Genomic DNA, 19859 nt, shown 5'->3' with positions numbered 1-19859 from the left:
AAGAGAGATGCAGTGGAAAAGACATGAAGTGCCATGTGATCGCAGTGTCAAAGGAAAAACAGGAAGAATTTGGGCCAGACTAGGAAAAAAAAAAAAAAAGCAAAATGTGGGGACTGATGTGAAGACATTGTAGCTGGTGATGGTGGACAGAGACAGTTCAGGGAGAAAATTGAGCAGTTATCTGGAAGCCAAGTGAATGGGTCCACTTGCAAAAGTATTCCTTGTATTCAAAAGGAATTCCTTTTTTTTTACAAAAAGTATTCCTTGTTTGCAAAAGGAATAAACCACTCAGAGGTCCAAGAAGAGAAGCAAGTGAGATAAGAGACATGGCAGGTTCAACAACCTAAGGCACATGATCCAGGTCTTTGAATCTCAGTTTTCGCTACATTTTCAAACCCCACAATTCCCCAAGTTCATTTTATCACCATCTTTCTTTCCTTACCCCCTCATGTTGTCTGCTTCCTTTCCTTCAGGATCAGGAGAAGCAGAAAGCATGGACATCTTATCTCCTTCCAGTACTCTTCATAATCCAGACAATATCCTTCCTCTTTGATCACAGCCTTCAAGTGACTGGACAAACCTGGCTTCCAGGTCCCTGACAGAAGGGCCTGCTCTGACTCGCCTGCCTACCCTGCAAGAGTTATGTACACTCCAAGGGGCACAATACACAGGGCACTGCCCTTTGCAGCAAGATTAGTGTGTGAGTAGCTCACCTTGGATGCTTTCTCCTGGGCTCACTCTGCAATTTAATCTAGGCTATACGCCAAGACTGGTACTAAAGAATATTCTGTGTTGTTCATGGTGTCCTAGTTTACAGATTAGCACCACCATGTTTGCAAGTACTCCCATCCGTTTGTAGTTATGACTTGCTGTTTTAGAATGCCTTTTAGCTGATGATCTCTAGACACTTTCTGCACTTTACCATCCCTGACAATGACAGACTTGTGATTATTCATTCACAGTTAAGGAAACGAATACAACTCATGCCAGTGACCTGAGCTATCAAGAAGCCATCTAAAACGTAACAGTTCCTTTGCTCAGGAATAACTGAACAAACCTAGAGAACAAATTAACACTTCCAACTACCAGACATGATTGATTTTGCAACATTTGCCTTCTAAACCATTTAATTCTCTTAGTTTGTTTACTTCAGTGGCAAATATACAACAAATCTCTAGCCATAGGGCTCCTAATTGCAGTCTTATTAATACTGCCAGGCTAATAGCTACTGATGTCTTATACTTTAAAGTACATTTTATAATAAATAAGGGTGAAGAAAGAGACATTTGATTTCTGTAAAAATGTGGGAAGGGTTACAAATAAGCTAAACTCTGACACTTAATCATTTTTTGCCTTGTTTGAAGCTTTAACTAAAGGTGCAGTTCTTTTTTCTTTCTCTTTTTAATAACTTTGCTTCGGCTTTGAAGTTTCTGTAAGCTGAGGGTAGCTTATCAGAGAAGTCCCTGAGAATGAAAGATGCTTAAATAGGGCTACAAGCGAATGAGATGAATTTCAGTATTCCTACGAAGAGGCTGAGCTCTTCCATGTAAGGCACATACATATTCAATCTCAAGGCAGAAGAATGGATTTAACTACAGTGGATAATGCACAAAAATCCATCCTCAGAACCCTCATCTCAGAGGCTTTGCTCATGATGAACTCCCTATTTCAGATTGTTAGTGGCTCACAGGAGAGAAGGAGACATGCCCTTTTCTTCGGGGCTTGATTTAGACATTGGCAGTATAGTATTGTACAAGAGGGGATAACACCTTTAACTCCTGAAGATTTAATACCTACATAGGGAAATTATACATGTAGCCATGTCAACCTATCTGATATCATTGTATTCCAAAGCAGTCTGGTTTTGTCTGGCTGTTGCATGCAGCTTATCTGTTTTTTTATTGTAATTTTTAAGAAAAAACAGAAGGGAATTACCAAAACATTTATTTTTTTTTTAGCCACATAACTGTTTACACTGGTGCAGCAATACTATGGTAAGGCTCATAGTGGTTGCATTCTAACAAATTAAAGCAACCTTCAGGGTGTGGGGGGACATCCAGTGTGCAAGTGGAAAGTATATCAGATAATGACCCCATTTTGAGCCTCACAAGCGCAACTGGGCCAAGCAGAGTTTTCCAACCCTCCTGTCAGCTACTCTTGTGAGTTGTTTGACTTTGTTCTGTTTAAGAAGAGTTTGTCTGCAAAAGAAAAGTCATTTTTTGCTCACTCAGCTCATTTTGACCAATAAGTCAGGCAGCACTGACTAACACAAGTAGTTTGAGTGTAGACACGATGTGTTAATGAGAGGCTGGAGGGAGGCTAGGAGCAGGAATACCTTCTGCCATGGACTGCCTCAGGGTGAGTTATGGTGTCTCAGATTTGGGAAATAAATTTTCTAAACATGCTAACTCAATCATCTAAGAACCTATAACTTTAGAGTGAGAACGGAAATTCCACTATTAAAAAAGGAACTCTCTTTATGTAATAGTTTAATATGATTTTATTTTCCTATTAGCTTTGCTTAGTGACGAAAGTGCAACATTTTCAAAGGAACAAAAATGACTTAACTGGCATCCAACTCCATTTTCCAAAATTGACTATTAGTCCCTTTATAATAGTCCGCTTAGAGCCTATGTCATGACTGAAAATTGAAATTCAGTTCTTAATGCACCACCATGCACCTAAAAACTCTACACTGTAAAACTAAGTTGTACTTTTACTTCTCCTGCTCTCATACTTAACTCTGGATTTACAGTAGGTCTCAGCATTGCTTTAAAATGTTATGATAATTAGCACCCTTTCAGACCTACTCACTTCTCAATAATGCTGCTTTGTTACTGTGAGTTGAATCCTGTTTGTCACGAATGAAAAATTCCTTTTAGCTTCCACAAGAAGAATATTAAGCTGACAGCTACAAGATTTTAGTTTGGTTGTTGCAATCACGTGACATAATATGCGTTTTTTAAAGATAAATGGAATACCTTTCCATATGCATGTGTACCCCGCAGCACACTGTCCCTTCCTCTTTGGTGCAGGTAGAACTACATACATTCTTACAAACATAATTTTGTGTGTATGTATTCATTTATATAACAATTAATTTAAAGGTACTCTATGCCATTTAATATGGGGGTAATTTTGCAGATGATATACACTGCTGAAGTTGAAGAAAATTACAATAAAGGAGAGAAGAGAATGAAAATGCCTTTGTACGTATTAGTGTTTGTGACCACATTGCCTACAACCACCATTTTTTCCAATTTATCTGCAACAATTTTAAATTCATGTTATTGTTACACAATTGAGCTATTTATCAGATCAGGTCAGAATCTATTAGACTACACGTGATTACTAAGACTAATTACTACTGAAGAGATTACTACTACTGAACATTAACGCAACTACATTTATTTCTATTGATTTTAAAATAACCAAAAGACAACGTTAAACATTCCACAGTATTTGCCTTTTTAAATTAGCAAGGTAGTGCCTCACTAAAACCACAACATTTTGAACTATAATTCCCTCTCTCGTAAAGGAAGCAAACTCCTGCGTTTAAGTGGATTTAATGACAATTATCCTATTACTGCCTTAATTCCACAACAGGAATAATATGATCTGACCATGGTCCTCATATTTTGTGCCACTGAAATTGTGGTTTGAAATTTGGTGACACTGAAGTAATTTAAATATATGCAATGATGTCACTGAGGTTAAACACATTGAAATTGTGTTTATCCACTTCTAATTTTGGAATTACAGAGTTTACTCTGCATGGCTTGAAGTAATCAACACATCAGCTTACCCACTTCTTACTCACTATAGTATCCTTACAGCCAAACTGGTGACACTTTGATCAGATAAGTGGATGGTATGGTGGGTGGAAAACTGGCTTGACTGCTGGCCTCAAAAGGTGGTTATCAGCAGTGAAAAATCCAACTGGCAGGTGGTTACTAGTGGTGTCCCACAGGTGTTGATAGTGGGGGCAATACTGTTTAACATCCTCATTAACAACCTGAATGATAGAATAGAAAGCATTCTCAGAAAGCCTGTGGACAAAAAAATGTTGCGAGGAATAGTCAATATACTGGAACAGACAAAATACCGGAGGACAGGGCTGCTACTCAGCTGAACAACCTCAGAGTTAACAGGCAAGTCCTGCACGTGGGAGGAAATAACCACACGCATCAGTACAGGTTGTGGGACAACTGGTTGGAGTGCAGGTTTTCAAAAGAAACCCAAAACCTAGGGGTGCTAGTGGATGCTAGTGGATTTTTGACTCATATTCATATTTGAATATGAATTCATATTTGAATATGAGTCAAAAATATGCCCTGGCAGCAAAGGCTGACCACATCCTAGGCTGTATGTGGTGGAGTTTAGCCACAAAAATGATTCTTCATCTAGACTCAGATGATTCTTCCTCTAGCTTGCATGAAAAGTATTGCACCCAGTTTTGGTCTCCCCTGTATGTGGTAAACACTGCAACAGTGGAGCAAGTCTAGTGGAGCACCACAAAGATACTCAAGGGGCTGGAACACATGGCATGCAAGAACAGCATTTGCTGGCACTATGAAGGTTAAGGAGAGATCTTACTTACTGCAACTACTTAATGGGATAGTGTAAAGAAGAGGTTCATCTTGAAGTTTTATGACTCTTTCAACCAATATAAAGAGTGTATTTTAAAACATTTTCCTTAATTTCATGAAATATAACTACAAGCAGAATTTGCTTACTCAAATCATTTCAGCTAGTATCCACACAAATTTCTCGGTATATTTAACGCAGCCTGTTAGTAGGTAAGGCTGCCTATAAAGAAATGTAAATTTTGACCTTCATTGTTGATGCCTTCCCTGCATATTCATCAGGGTTTACAAAACAGCCCTACCAGTGACAAGGCAGATTTTATTTCCTTTTCTTTCTATAGGGCAGGTCTCCATTTTCTCCTGAAAATTCTCAAATTGGTCTCTTTGGAGGTGGTTCTGTGTCAAGCTTGTTCAAAGTTTTCAATCTGGAGTACTGGAGGGATCACATCTAAAATATTCAATTATTTGGTTTCTTAAAAAAAAAAAAAAAAAAAAAAGACTTCAATTATAAGCTTTAACAAAGTACTGTATTCTTTTGTCATAATGCAATCCTTCAAATTGCATTATGCATACTATATTTCTACACCAAAAGCATGGATTTAAATAGTAATGCTTTCTTAGATCAATTGCTGAAGTCTAATCTATCATTATAAAGTATTATACATTATATATATAAAAATTGCTAACTCTAGGGGGTAGTCATTGTATCTTTTTCATGTTTGCACAATCTCTTGCATAATGCAGCCACAAGAGGAAGCAAAAGGAAAATGAAAAACGTAATACTAAAGATGATATCAGTAATACCAGATTTCAAATAATTTCATAGAGATGCCATGCAGAGATCAATGGGGCTTTGAAGATGATTCTGAGGGTTCTCTAGGCTTTCCTTGGGAGGAAAACTAAATTTCTTTATTTTGTTTAATTGAGCCCATCTAGATATTAAGTACCAGAATCACAGCCTTACCTTATGGAATTATGATAATAAGGCCCCTCAGCAAATTGATTATTTCCTCACTTATATCAGATGATTAGGATTTGTTACCCTTTTAGTATTTTGTCACTGTGTATTACAAAACTGTTGCTATTCCATCCCAGCAGTTATATGCATGAAACAACAGACTTGGATTATTATTTTTTTTTAATTGCTTGTGAAGTAGGGTTTCCAGCTGATTAATCTGAGACCTATTCAACTAGTATTCAACAGAAGAACCCCAAAAGGAGCAGAAAGCTAACACACTGGCGCTACTTCCAGCCATCCAGGACAGCATGTTCAGAGATACTACGCACACCTAAAAAGGTACACTATAAAGGTAGGTAAGATATGCAAGAATTTATTTGCAAAAGCTGCTGCTATTGACTATTGTTCTGCTTTCTGTAATCAGAAGGATATTTGAAGTTTTAATAATAATATCTGAAACAAGAGCCTTTAACAGTAAAAAAAAACAAAAAAAAAACAAAAAAAACCAAAACACAACACAGAATAAATGATGTAAACAACTGGTCTATGCCTCAGTTTTTACAAGCACCCAAATCCTACATCAAAGTACTTCATGAAAAACAATTATTCTGTAAGCAAAACAGTGTCATCTGAAGATGCCATGCAGAAACCAACAAGTATGAGACTAAGCTGACTCTTTACAACCGTCACAGAGTAAATGAGCACAAGGAGCTCCCATATTTTGGGAAGGAATACATATAACCCATCAGAGAAATCCAGTCACATTCTTTGTAGACTGGGGCTACTAATAACAACTAGGAACGTTAATGGTCAGGAATGGAAAAGAAAAACTAAATTCAGTTTAACTACATTGAGATTCGGATAAAACACCAGCTATAAGAATGCAGGTATCAGCACTACTTCCTAATCTGGCATTCCTTGAAAAACTACTCTCTGATTCTTTTATCTTTGTCATATTGCCCTTGGAAAATCAGACATTTTATGGTCCAAATGTTTAGCTAACAGATGATAACGAACATCTTTGTTGCATACCCACAGGTATTTTACACCCGTGCTAGCTTTTTTCCTTTCTCAGCTCCATGTTCAACATTCTTTGAAACTACAGTGCCCTAGACCCATTCCTAAAGTCTTCACATGCAAGAAGAATTTTAAATTTACTCTATCAAATGATAATTTGCCGTATTTTACTCTTTCATTGATGTGTCATGGGAAGGATAAGAGTTCTAGTTTCTTCAAGGAAATGTGCTTTTAGTAAAAAATGACATGTATGTAATTTTTATCATTTGAAAATGGCTTAAATTGATAACAATTCCAGGAGAGAAAGGTATTTTGCATCTTATGTAGAATAAAATTAACTTACTGTTCCATGAATTGAAGATGATACACAACAGGCTGGAAACATCTGTTTTGATACACTTACCTGTTAATGTACATCTGCCACAAAACTTCAATTTTTAAAACTGCTTTGCAGATATGGAGTAATTCCTTGTGGATTTAAAGGTACTTTTAAAATTACTTTGGCAGTTTAAGACATTTGCATTTCTACTGTTGCATGTTTAATGCAATATGCAACTGAACTACATGCACTTTTTAGATCAGAACTCTGAATTTCCAAAAGATAAGTAGCACTTCTCAGCACGAACACACTGAGAAACAGACATGAAAATTAATACTGAATTGTTTGAAATGTCAATTTTCTGAGTGAGAAGTGTATACAGTTCAATTTAATTGCTTTATACCGTGTGCAGAAAACCAGAACCAAACTGAAATTGTTTATCATCTCAAAACGTAACGTACAGGTTGGGGCACTTTCTTATGTGTGAAATGCACATCAGAGAGGTGAGAAGGTACATCAGTTGTCTGCTTATTTATTTAGTTAGTTTTTATGTTTGTTTTTGTTGTTTTTCTTTTGGCAGTCAAACTGAATCTAGGTTTTCCTGTTGCAATATTGCAGATGACTCTCTTGAGACTTTGGCATTTAAGATATAAATGCCAAATATAGATGCCAATATATTTTCTAGGCATTTCTGCAGTGTATTCTACTATGAGGAAAGAAAGGCTGACCTGGGGCTGTGTTATATGGTTAGTATTGTGAAGCATCTTGATCTTATTTTATAGAGAAGAAATGCTGTGTGTTTCTTTGACTATGCGATTACAATAAAAACCCCATCTCTGAAAGTGGTATTCTCTCATATGCTAGACCTGAGCCTGTATTCAGTTCTTTCTGTTGCTTTGAGTGGTAATGAAAAATTGCAGTGCTTTTTCACTAATTGTCCTTGTAAAACCTAAGCTAATTAAAGGCAAGCAAAACAACTTATTCTGCTTATCAAAAGAATTTCTTAAGATTCTACCTGCTCATCTTCAGTCTCCCAAACGCTAGTCATCAAGTCCCTGGCTACTGCTCTAGGTTCTCACCCAGGATTCGCTTCACCCTAAGATCCAAGACTCATGGTGACAAAGGTGACTGGGGCGAACACCTAGATGTGCTGTTTTCTCTCTGCAGTCTATAGCAGAAACCTACCTAACTAGCTTAAACAGCACATTTTTATGTGGTTCATGGTAGAGGGAAACTGATCCAAATCCATACTGCCATACTTATGCTATAGGGATGTTCAGATGTAAAGGAGACTTAATGTAGTCTTAAAAATGCCTGATTGTGACTTTGATCTTAAAAATGAGAATTCAGTTTTACCAACCCTGTTTTTCTCCCTAAATCTCTTCACTTGAGAATGCTGTTTAATAAGAAATGACTGAGGAAGGAAACCTTTCCTATCCTCTATAACCTTCTGGTCTGCTTGCCAGAAATATATTTGAGATAAAACAGAGCAAACGGCAATGCACAAGTGGCTGAAGGCACATGAAATGTCAAAATCTCCTTGACAGAAAGCTTTTACACTGTAATGGAAAAATATTTAACATTTAAACTTCTGTCAGTTTAAGTTCTCAGCTAACTTATGTATACAACGTTAGAAAACAGGGAGTCTAAACTTTGCCATAGAGGTGTTATAAAACTACAAAGCTAAATTATGTGTTTAATAATATTCTTCTCTTCATTGATACAAAGTAAGGAACATGAGCTATTAATGCATGACCATCTTTTCCATTTGCTAAATCAACTTCTTGACGACAACATCTTTTAATTCAGGTATCTGTTTATTGTAATATATGTTTTGCACAGCTCAACTACTAAACATAGAAAATGAAGTGCAATAAAGAAGAACACACATTGAACAAATAGCGGTATATATTCTTTCTTCAACTTCTGAAAAAATGTCTACAGTTTGTGATTAACATCTTCTGGCATCTTATGCATTGTGAATTTACGTCAATTTAACATTTCAGTGACTAAGCTGCTTTATAAGTCAATTAAAAATTCAATAAAAAATCAGTGACTCAGATTCTTGCAGATGTATATGTGACAAATTCAAAAGTGTTCACATTTAAAAAGGAAAGAAAGCTGTGTGTATACACTCTAAGTGAGATGAAAACCGCATATTTTATATAATCACCTTCCAGTCCATCACTGTATTCTCTATCAATATACATTACTAGCACTTAGAATTTTTATAGCTTTTGTTCTTGTAACTAAAAAAGTAAATACCATCTCCACTTGGATTTATTACTGAGACAGTAACAAAGTTATGGTATTGAAAAGTGGCCATGTTCTAGGATAGTAGGAACCCACATAGCTATTTATGCTCCACAAGTCACATTCTGCTGTTAGAATGCAAATGCTTGTTTTTGACATGTTTTCAGCCAGCAGCTGAAAGCAAATCTTTCCAAATGTGAATCAATATCACACTTTGAAATAACGTACCTGACCCTGCTCTGAGTACGAGGCTGGGCTGGATGACCTCCTGAAGTTCCTTCTAACCTGAATTATTCTATGAGTCTAACAATTCATTAGAGTTGTGAACTCTTGATACATATTTCAACCAAACTTTCTCTGATTTAGCAATAAAACTTTCTACCAAACACTGTCTTCTTCAGACACTCAAATACATATACACTGCTCATGAGATGGCTCAGCGGTAATTTACACATTCCCCTTTTTTTTTAATTTCTCACAGTGGCGGGGCAGTAATACAGGGTGAGATCCATTTTATCATATTAGTTCAATCACTTTCTGAGAGTTTCTCTTTGTCTGCCAACTGTAAGGGAATCTATTTCATGTATATTACATGGGATACAAAACTTTTAGACACCTAGCAAGACTAAGCAGGTTCCAACACAAGCTGAGCAACAATTTAATTGATACACTATCTTTATAACTAACTGTATCACCAACAGATGAGTGGGAATTGAGAATAATTCAGTACTGACACCTTATAGCCCGGAACAATTATTAAAAAATAACCCTCCTTTGCATGCCCTGTCTCAAGACTTGATTCAAAACTTTGTGAATGCAACTGAACTTTTAGCACTAACTTCACTTATTTGAATAATGCTTTTGCAATGATATCCACAAAAGTGATGTCTTAATTACTGCAGCACTTTAATTTATCCCCTCACTAGAATCTAGAGACCTGAACAGATACATGGCTTCTCCACATACTGTAAATGAAGAGATATATAAGGATATATAGCTCCTGCATAGGTCAGTAAGTCAACAAAAAGCATTAGGTGGAATTGTCCTCCTTTTTTTTCAAGGGTGAGTGACCAAAATACTTTTGGTTTCTTAAAATATCTTTTATTTAACCACAAAAATATAGCCCAAGTGGCCACAGAAATTGCATGAGTGGGGCTGTTGAAATAATAGTACGATATTTCTCTCAATCACCATTGGCCCAGAATCACATTGGAAATCACTGTCAGGATAAGGACAAGCTGACAGAAAGACCTGAAGCACAAAACCGTGCACTGAAAGAATACAACAGGCAATATCAACTGTCATACATCCCCAAGGCCCACAGCACTACTTCCCTCAGCCGTGGCACTGCTGGGAGAGAGACAACATTGATGAGCCTTCCCATGGGGCACACTTTTGAGAAGCAACATAGAACAGCTGCTATTTTGTACAGATGATGGTCCTGAAATGCAAGTGGAAAATGAATATGACCTGAAAATGACTGGGCAGTATGCCCAAGGAGGGAAAAACAGGTGCTGGATTACCTAGTATCAGTACAAGATAGGCTGAGCTTACTATGTCTTCATCTCAGTGTGGTTTAATTTTGGTGAGGAGAAAGATGAATTTGCCCACTGTCTGAACCTTCAACTAGAGAGCACATGGCACAATGTAGAACTGATGGAGAAGGAGAAAAATGAGGGTCGTTTTAAGGACAGAGAGCAGGTCCTAAATGAAACCCAGGAAGAAAAAATCACTATAAAACAAACAAACAAACAACAACAAAATGCTATATGGGGATGGCTGAGAAAAAGTTTAAGAGAAAGCTGGCCCCAAACTTTCTCAATATAACAACACACCTGATAGATTTGTGACAAAACCAAAATAGATTGGTAAATTCTACAACGTCTAGAAAGAAATTTGTGGTCGTTTTGTTTGTTTTGTAGTTTGGTACAGGTGAGTCTGAATTTTAGCAATCTTTCTGATATGTTTGCCAGATGCCTCAACACTGATTTATGGGCTGCTTGGCAGCAGCAGAAAGAAATATCACATTTTGTGGCCTATATCAGTAAAATTTTGTCAGCTGGGAATGGAACCACAGCACCACTGAAAAGAAATGCGATTATACCTACAGAATCTTTACTGTGTATACAGATGGACAATTAACCTTTAAAAAAGGTTATCCTAAGGTGAAAATCACAGTCTGTGAGGTAGAGTTTGTCACCACAAGAATATGATGCACAAACTGAAACTTCAAAGAGGCACGATAAACAGGATGCTGATTCTACTTAGTTAGAAAGAGCTCATGTGATGAACGCTAACAAGCGTTCCTTGAGCCCTCCTTTCCATAGCAACAGTGAAGGTATCTCAGAACATGTGGAATTTCAATATTCACAGAACCAGACTGCTTACAATGAGTTGAAATCCTTGACAACTGCAGATGTTCAGCATTTATGAAAATCAGATCTATGATGTGACCAATTCACTATAAAATAATCGTGAACAAGAGAAATAGTGACCATTATTACTGTTACTTTGAAGTGCAGTGAAAAAAGCCAAAGAAATAAACATACAAAGATCATAGCTCAAATGGTTCAGGAACTATAGTCATACCTTCCCTATTGTATTGGCATGTTTGCATTTTTTTCTAAACTGCAACAAATGTGTTTTGTAATTATAAAGTACAATTCCCCAGAATCACCCCACAAATAATTTAACTCTGAGCAGCACTGCAGTCATAACCATCTGGCAAGATAAATAAAACTATTAGGTGATTATTGTCAACAGACTTTTTCTGTCTTTTTAAAATTCTTCTTTGTTTACATCACATGTTCTCTGAATATTCCATAAAACATTAACATTCGGAAGCTATGCAATCTTATTATCCATAATTTGACGAGTATTTTGTATGGCATGTCATATTAAAAGGCAGCTCTATTTTCACATGCTTAGCTTTACATTCCTAAATGAAATTTGAATATTCAGAAAGGAAATAAAAAAAAATTCAATTATAAAATGAAAATCACAGTATAGGAAAGCTAACCAAAGCCTAATTCATAGCATTACAAACCATGTTTACACTCAGTAAATTTGACTATTAAATATTTTGTGCATTGTCAATAAGTAAATAAGAGATTACAGAAAAAAAAAAGTGAATGTGGTTTGTGAACCCTATAGAGAAAGTCCCATAAGAAAAGGACTAAGATGTTGAATAGACTATGACATGCTGAAGACTGAAAGTGGAGGTGGGATCATGAGACAAAATAAAAAGATCATCAGTTATTCACCCAGATTAGATGGACTGATATACTGGCTTCAGCAATGATTTCTACTTTAAAATTTCTAAAAAAAAAAAAACAACAGAAAAAAACAAACACACACACACACACAAAAAAAAGCAAACACCCACACTTGCAGTATCTTGCTTCCTGAAGGCTGAAAACAATACATCAAACAACTCTAATTTCATGCCAATTTTATCAACTGTAACATGAGCAAAAGCTGACCAAGTACGGTGCTCTGGCATGCGAAGAAAGCATCAGTCTTGAGTTCAATTCCTGGGTAAGCCTAGCAGGTTTACACTATTCACCAGTCTCTACCTCTATTTGCTTTACAACATTTTGTCAGTGAAGTTGTCACTAGTTTGTAAAATATGTCAGGAGAGTGATTGCCTTGTTTTAACAAGTTGCAGAGCACTGCTGTAATGAAGCACTAACCCTGAGATAGCACTGAATATAAATAATAAAGCATTATGATCAAAGTTTCTATTTGTGGAATTCTGTAATTAAAGGCAGAGGAGGATAAGTATGCTGTAATGATAACAAATTAAGTAGCTAGCAAAAATGAAGAAAAATATACCCTTAATGTACAGTGGAAGTAGAAATAATTTTGTCACGAACTGTTGAAGTAATTCAAGCCCAATAAAGTGATTATTTTTCAAAGACTGAACATGAAAATAGAATTTCGATGATTCATAGCATTTGAATGAATTTCAGCTAAAACTAAGCCAAAACAACAACACAGATAAACAAAATAATAATATTAATAATAATAAAAATAATAATGATAAAAAAAACAGAAAACTCAAGAAGACTGCTTACCATACTATCAGAATTCAGAAACAGCAATGATTTATGTAAATATGTAAATTGTTTTCTTCCTATACTGCACATGTTTGAAAATTAAGTATCTCCCAGTTCTCTTGCTGGAGATACTAATATGCCCAGTAAATTCCTGGAAACATCTTTAAAGTCCATGATTCATAATATTACTTGCAATAGAGAATCTGAGGATCGGGGTGGCTGCTCTGCTCATATTCTTGATCTGGAAATTGCAAGTGCTACTGTCAGCCTATGAATGAAGTGCTAAAGCAGAACAAAGCCATTATTCTTCTTCTGGAGATTACAGTATGACAAATCATAAAGTGTTGCATGATGTTTAATTAATTTAACAATTCCTTGCAATATAGCATTAAGCTGTCACATAAAATGTGAATATAACACATTAGAAAAAGAATTAAAGAAATTATGTTAGAAATGTGAGAATAATTGCTTTCATTTTGCTTATCCTGCCGTAAGGTAAAAAAAAAAAAAAAAAAAAAAAAAAAGTACAGAAAATAGAGACAGATTGGAAAGAACATACCTATTAACTCCTTATTTCTGACATCTAAGGCCATGTTTCGTAAAGCTGTAGCTACTGCACACACCACCCGGTCATTGTCTATTCGAAGCAGTTCTACCAGGATTGGCAGTCCTTTTTCTTTGCGGACAGCAGCACGGATATACACTGACCACTGTAAAGACACATGGGAGAACATGAAGAAGAAAGTGAGAAATGCATCCAAGATAGCAAGGCATCTGAGGTTACAGAGTAAGGCGTAACAGAAGCATGTGGATGTAAACTCAAAAGAGAGGAAATAATTGCGTTTATGATGCCAGGCAAATACTTGATTTGGAAATCCACACTAATTTTTCATGGTGGCAGAGAAATTAATTGATGAATTGACTTGAATTCTAGCACACCTGGTTACATTTTACAGCCCAAGCCTTTGGAAAACTTGCTTTGCATCAGCATTTGCTATACAACATCTAATGTTGTTTGTTCGCTGCTAAAACAACAACATTTGTATTACAAAATATATACTACTAAAGTTCAAGATGTATGAGAATTTCATTGCTGTGATCATAAGAATTAATCAGTTAAAAAATCTGGAAAATGATTTTATAATTTCTCTTGTGATTGCCAACTTGTTCAAGAAAAAAAAAAAAGAGACAACTATACATTTGATTTTTGACACCTTCCACCTAACTGGAACAGCACTGTACATCAAGGAGTTAGTAATTCACATACCAGTTGACCTGAGCAGGTGCAGGCCAGTGCAGTGCCATGCTGCACACACCACTTGCCTATAGGATAAACTCAGCAGCTAGTCATAACAGAGGAACTTGTATGCACCTTCCACGTGGCACCCGATGACACCACTGACATGTCTTTGTCTTTATCTTAAAGTGAAGCAACATGTTCTTACATGAATACCCACCCCACCCTTTTTTTTTTTTTTGACAGTGGAAGTGATGGACAGAGTTGTTTACTTCTATGAAAATCCCCTAAGAGCTCTAAATACTATCATGCCAGTGAACCTCTTCGTGGATGGGGTCTGCACAGTGTGCCATGCACTGAACAGGAGGTCCATTCATGGCTGTACAACCTGGGGTTCCCAGCATCTGAAGGAACGAAACATTAGCTATACTATCCACTTCTTCATTCTACTGTTAGCTCCAGAAGCTAGAAAAATGCAAACATGATGAAAACTGTGATGTTGTGTTTTTAAAATCCATGGTTATTGCCAAATCTGACACCTACAGGATGTGCAGGTTGACCTAGCACAGTCTACTTTGAAACGGGCCATCTACCAGGCATGCACTACTTCCAGTATTTTGAACTCTTCTCTTGATTTTTTATACAGTCCTAATTCACATTCCTTGTACTGATATTTGGAAGGAATTTACTGAAGCAGAGCTTTTTCCTCCTTTCAGCATTTTATGGCATGGATGCTTATCATGCCTTCACACCGGGAAGGTGAAGGCAAAGTTCTGGAACCCCTTGGACTTTGAAATGTTTCAAATATTTCAGAAACTCAGATGCCTTAGCATTTTCAGATAATGGTGACCTTTCTCTTTTGACAAAACCTTAAAGAACAGTTACCTCGCACCTTAATGAACATTTAGATCACAGTAGTGTTCTTCCAGAAACAGAAAAAGTAAAAAGCAATTCCATGACATGAAGTATTAGAAAAAGGAAAGCACGCTCACTACCAGCACATCATGCATAACCTCTGTATATGGCTTCTACTTATCACAGTTCAGGTGCTCATTTTAAAAAGCTCGTATCTGTTTATACTATAGACAGGTGCCCCTGAGCGGCAAAACAAAATGAATTTATGATAATAACGGCAGAAATAGGGACAGGCAAAGGCTGCAATGTTGCGATATTTGGAGTACAAATTCATTTCAGGTAATGTGACTCGGGGGAAATTGGGAAAAAGGATAAGAAAACAGCATTTAAAGAATATTATTTTATTATTTCTCCTCTGTAGTAAAGATGCATACCAAAAACTATCTGGCTGGACTTTGCTGTAGACAACAGGGATAATGGTTACAATAAGCTTTCAAGTCAGGTAAATGGGATGTAGGATTCTCAACATCATTGAGCACAATAATGTAATACGTCTAAAATGTAAATGTGCCATCATTTTCTGCAGCAAAGCAAAGAATAGCTCTAAGGTAAGAGAATATAAACAAATGGTAGCAGGATTCTGGACTGATCTTATCTATGATCTATCTATGCTTCTGCACCAACTTCTCCAGAACCAGTGTATGGGATCATGAGATATAAAACAAAACAAAATCTTAAGGATCAGTGATTAAAGTATCTGCTGAAAGAAAAATATCTTTCTTTTACCCAAAGTAATCTTTTTGAGTTTCCTTTTTTAGTAACCATGCATATACCTGCCAGTTAAATATGCTGTCACCTGCAGCTGGGTGTACCCAAAGCAATAACTCTTTGCACTTAAAAACTCCCATCCCTGTGTTTTCTATGCTTCTCCCAGGGAAGGTTGCCAGTGTATCTGCTGCGATTATATGAGGACTGCCAGCGTGAGAGTTCAAGCTTGCAGTGAAGTTGTCTTGAGAATATAGTGAGCCTGTCTGGTTGAGGAGTGAGTTCAAGCTAGCAGGCAGCATATTGAGAGATGCTGCTGTTCATTGTAGAAGTACATCCCAGATTTAGAGTTTTCAGTGGATTACATGAGGAATCAGTGGGGTGGTTTGTTGTTTTTTTGTTGGTTTGTTTGTTTGTTTTTAATTATTTATGTCTGCTCCATACCAGAGAGGATCTAAAATGATTTTATTGAACTTTCACTGTATTATAACCTCCATATTAAAACCTCTGTGAACGCTTTCCTTTGAACTTTTTAGCTACCAAGGGAAAACACAGGCACTTGTTTTATGAAAGACAGGCTTACAACAGACTTCTTGGTTGTTGCATTTTCATTATCTATTTCAAAACAAAAATCTAAAAGAAACAGGTGGAGTTAGGAAATAAATTAAGAATATATATTCTTTAACCTTGGAGAGAGCAAAAGATGTTGTAGGAATAATACTGAAATAATTCAGTATGAAAAAAAAAGAATATATATATCACTTCACTGAATAAATGACATTCAAGTCTTCAGTATATGTAATGTACCAATTAATTTGATCATAAAAGTCAATAATACAGCTTCCAAGTTTTCATACGGGGAAACTTCCAGCTATAATGTTTTACAGATGCACATATGCAAACACATAAATAAAACAATAGGCGAAAGACAGAAAAGAATGCGTGAAATCACTCCTCTCCCCTACACACTCCTCTTCCCCCCCCAGCTCCCTTTTCTGAAAGTGGAAAAGAGTGGTGAGAATGCCATCTGCTTTGGAAAAGTTCACAGGCTTCTCATGGCAAATCGCTATCATTTTGGCTCTGTTTCAAGTGAAGCACCTTAGGCAGAAAGTCAGAAATGTCTATTAATTGTTTCAACAGTCTCCGGAGAACTTTCCATTTCGCAAGTGGTAGGAACTGTCTGTGTCTCTTCCCTTAAACTGCCAATTAGGACAAGTCTCTGCAAGCAATTATGCTGTGCTCTGTGTATTTCAGGAATACTCAAATTGAGATGCCTCAAAACTGCTATTTTATTCTCTCAGAGAATGGAAAAATTGATTCACTCTTGCGTATAGTGATAATTCTTTTGTTTGCCTAAAGCCATCATGAACATTCCTACATTTCCACATTGCAGGTCAGCTGCTAATATGAGCTCAGTGGAGTATAAAAGAAAGAGATGAAAAATCATAAAAAAGAAAAGAGACAAAGGGTTTGTTGCCTATTGGTAAGTGAGGCACTCTGCCAATATACTTAATCATACTGTTACTCCACAAATCAGCAGCGGTGTCAATGATCAAATAACTGTTCAGTTTGTAAAGAGAAAGAACTCCTATGGGAATGGCGCACACTTCAGATGGAACAAGGAAACAAACAAAATCATTATTGCTGCATCAGATTGCAGCTAAATTATCAGAGACAAGCACAGGAGCCACAATCTGTGCACGAATAGTCTTTACCGATAATTGAATTCGGACAGCATAACTACTATACATCACTTTGAAGGAATCTAGTGCTCCGCTACGTCTACTTTCATTAGTAGTTTCTCTTTTATTTTTGTCACGGTAATTAAGAAGAAAAATACAGTAATCTGGAAAATTATTTCTTAGTTTGCCACTGTTATTATTATAAAGGACTCTTTCCAAAGCTGAATGCCTGTAGGGATTAAGATTACATCAGGTTAAAATTCAACAAAAGAGTAATTCATCTGTATCAAACTTATTTCTCTTTTAAAGAAAATTTTGAAAGCATTTAACAAGTTAACTCCTTCTAGTGTTTTACATAGTTTTCTATATTCTCCTGTAAATCACTGACAGAGGAGAACAAACTAAAGTGAACAAATGCCTAGCACAAAATGAAAACAAAAAAAGAAACCAAACCAAACCAGTCAAACAAACAAACAAAAACCCCCAAGGAATGCCAACAATTGAATAGACTTGATATTTTGGATGGATTCACTTTCCTGCCACTGACATCAGCATTATCTGAATACCTTCAGAACATTTCAACATCATATACTCCAGTTTTGACTAGAATCAGCATTGTATTGCTACAGGTCAACACTGTGATGCAGAGACTCTGTAGAGATACTAAGTGTTAAGGGGAACTGGAGAGACAAAAAACACAAAACGAAAGCCAAATCAGGGCAGTAGGTGTGATGGAGCAAACCAAATTACCAACAGAACCAGGAAGATTAGAGACAGAATTTGCTGTGATGTATTAACTGGTTACTTTCCTCTTGCTCCAGGACCTTAGACCTTAGAGAGAAATGTATAATAGGGTGGGTAAAAATACACAAATAAATAAATAAAGGAAAACTTAAATGCTGTTAACAGAAGACATCTTCAATGTCTTCAAGACATCTTTCTCAAGTGTTTGAGAAAGATGAAGTTCAGAAGGAGCTGTCTTTGCACCTTGTCTTTCTTGATTCTGCAGTACAAGTGGGTAATTTGTATTCAAAATGATCTAAGAGCAATTACAATGACTTTTCTAAGTGTCGCACCTACTATCATTATAAAAGAAAGGCTTCAGGACAAAAGTGATGCATATCATGGGAAGAAAATTGACTGCGTATACTTATATACTGCACTCGCATTACTAGGCTGTGCTCCCATTCAACAAACTGATACCCATGTTGATCTCCCCACGATGTCAATGATACTGCTGTTTCCAGCAGCAGGTCTTGTTTCTTGAATATCTTCTTGGCCCTTCAATATCATTATCTTTCCTACAGGGCTAATAGGCTTCTCTGTACTAATTCCTGCAGCCTAATCTATGCAGGAGATTCCAGCCAGGTAAGAATTCCTGCTAGATTAATGCATTGATTCCTTAAAAAGTTTGTCTTTGTGGATTTGCTGGTGTGTTGTAAGTGGTCTTCTCCATCCGGTCATATAAGAGTTCATAATACTAATACTTTGCAGAAAAGAAAAGAAAGTCTTTTCACTGGAATCCAAAAAATATCCTCCTGGCACAGCCTGATGAAACTCTGAAGGATTAACATGTAAATAATTAGTCACCAGAAAAGCCTGGCAAGAAACCCACAATATGGCCTTGCCTGATAAGAGGAAGATTGATAACCTTGATGTCTGCTATTTTAGACAATAATTATTCATTATCTGCAAGTGTTTGGATGGCAAGGCGCTCCAAACTCTTTTCTTTCTACTCTTTGAAGTCGCTGCACTGACCTTCTGACTGAATCAGTCCCTTTTATGTTTTCAGTTTCTTTATCTAATAATTTACTTAATAGAGCTCTTACTCCCTGGAGACTCAGATTTCTCCAGGATGGAATTAAGAAAATAAATGTAGTTGTTTGCCTAAGGAACAAAGACTGGTATCTCATCTAGCTATCTCAAGAGATCAGGCCGTCGACCCAGAAACCCCATTCACATGGGTTTTGTACCTGTTGGGGATCAAAGGCAGGGACATTCTGTTGTCTAACCAAAGAGCACTACAGGAGGCAGAAAGAACCCGAGGAATGTTCTGTCTTCATACTCTTGCAAGACTTAAACAGAGAAGCACTTGTTCCTAGTGTTACAGAGCTCAAGAGACTAATGGT

General features: G+C 36.6%; 1 protein-coding gene across 7 annotated transcripts in view; it reads right to left on the bottom strand.

The window, feature by feature from the left end:
* The window catches only part of CTNND2 (catenin delta 2), a 641797-nt gene that overhangs the window by 55845 nt on the left and 566093 nt on the right, over positions 1-19859 (bottom strand). For all 7 annotated transcript variants that reach the window (XM_032182073.1, XM_032182078.1, XM_032182072.1 and 4 more), the window contains one exon: positions 13751-13901. In XM_032182073.1, the coding sequence (XP_032037964.1) occupies positions 13751-13901 (151 nt within the window). The remainder of the gene's footprint in view (positions 1-13750; positions 13902-19859) is intronic.

Source organism: Aythya fuligula, chromosome 2 (genome assembly GCF_009819795.1).
Source record: "Aythya fuligula isolate bAytFul2 chromosome 2, bAytFul2.pri, whole genome shotgun sequence".
NCBI classification, from domain to species: Eukaryota; Metazoa; Chordata; class Aves; order Anseriformes; family Anatidae; genus Aythya; species Aythya fuligula.
This window is presented reverse-complemented; position numbering and strand designations above follow the sequence as displayed.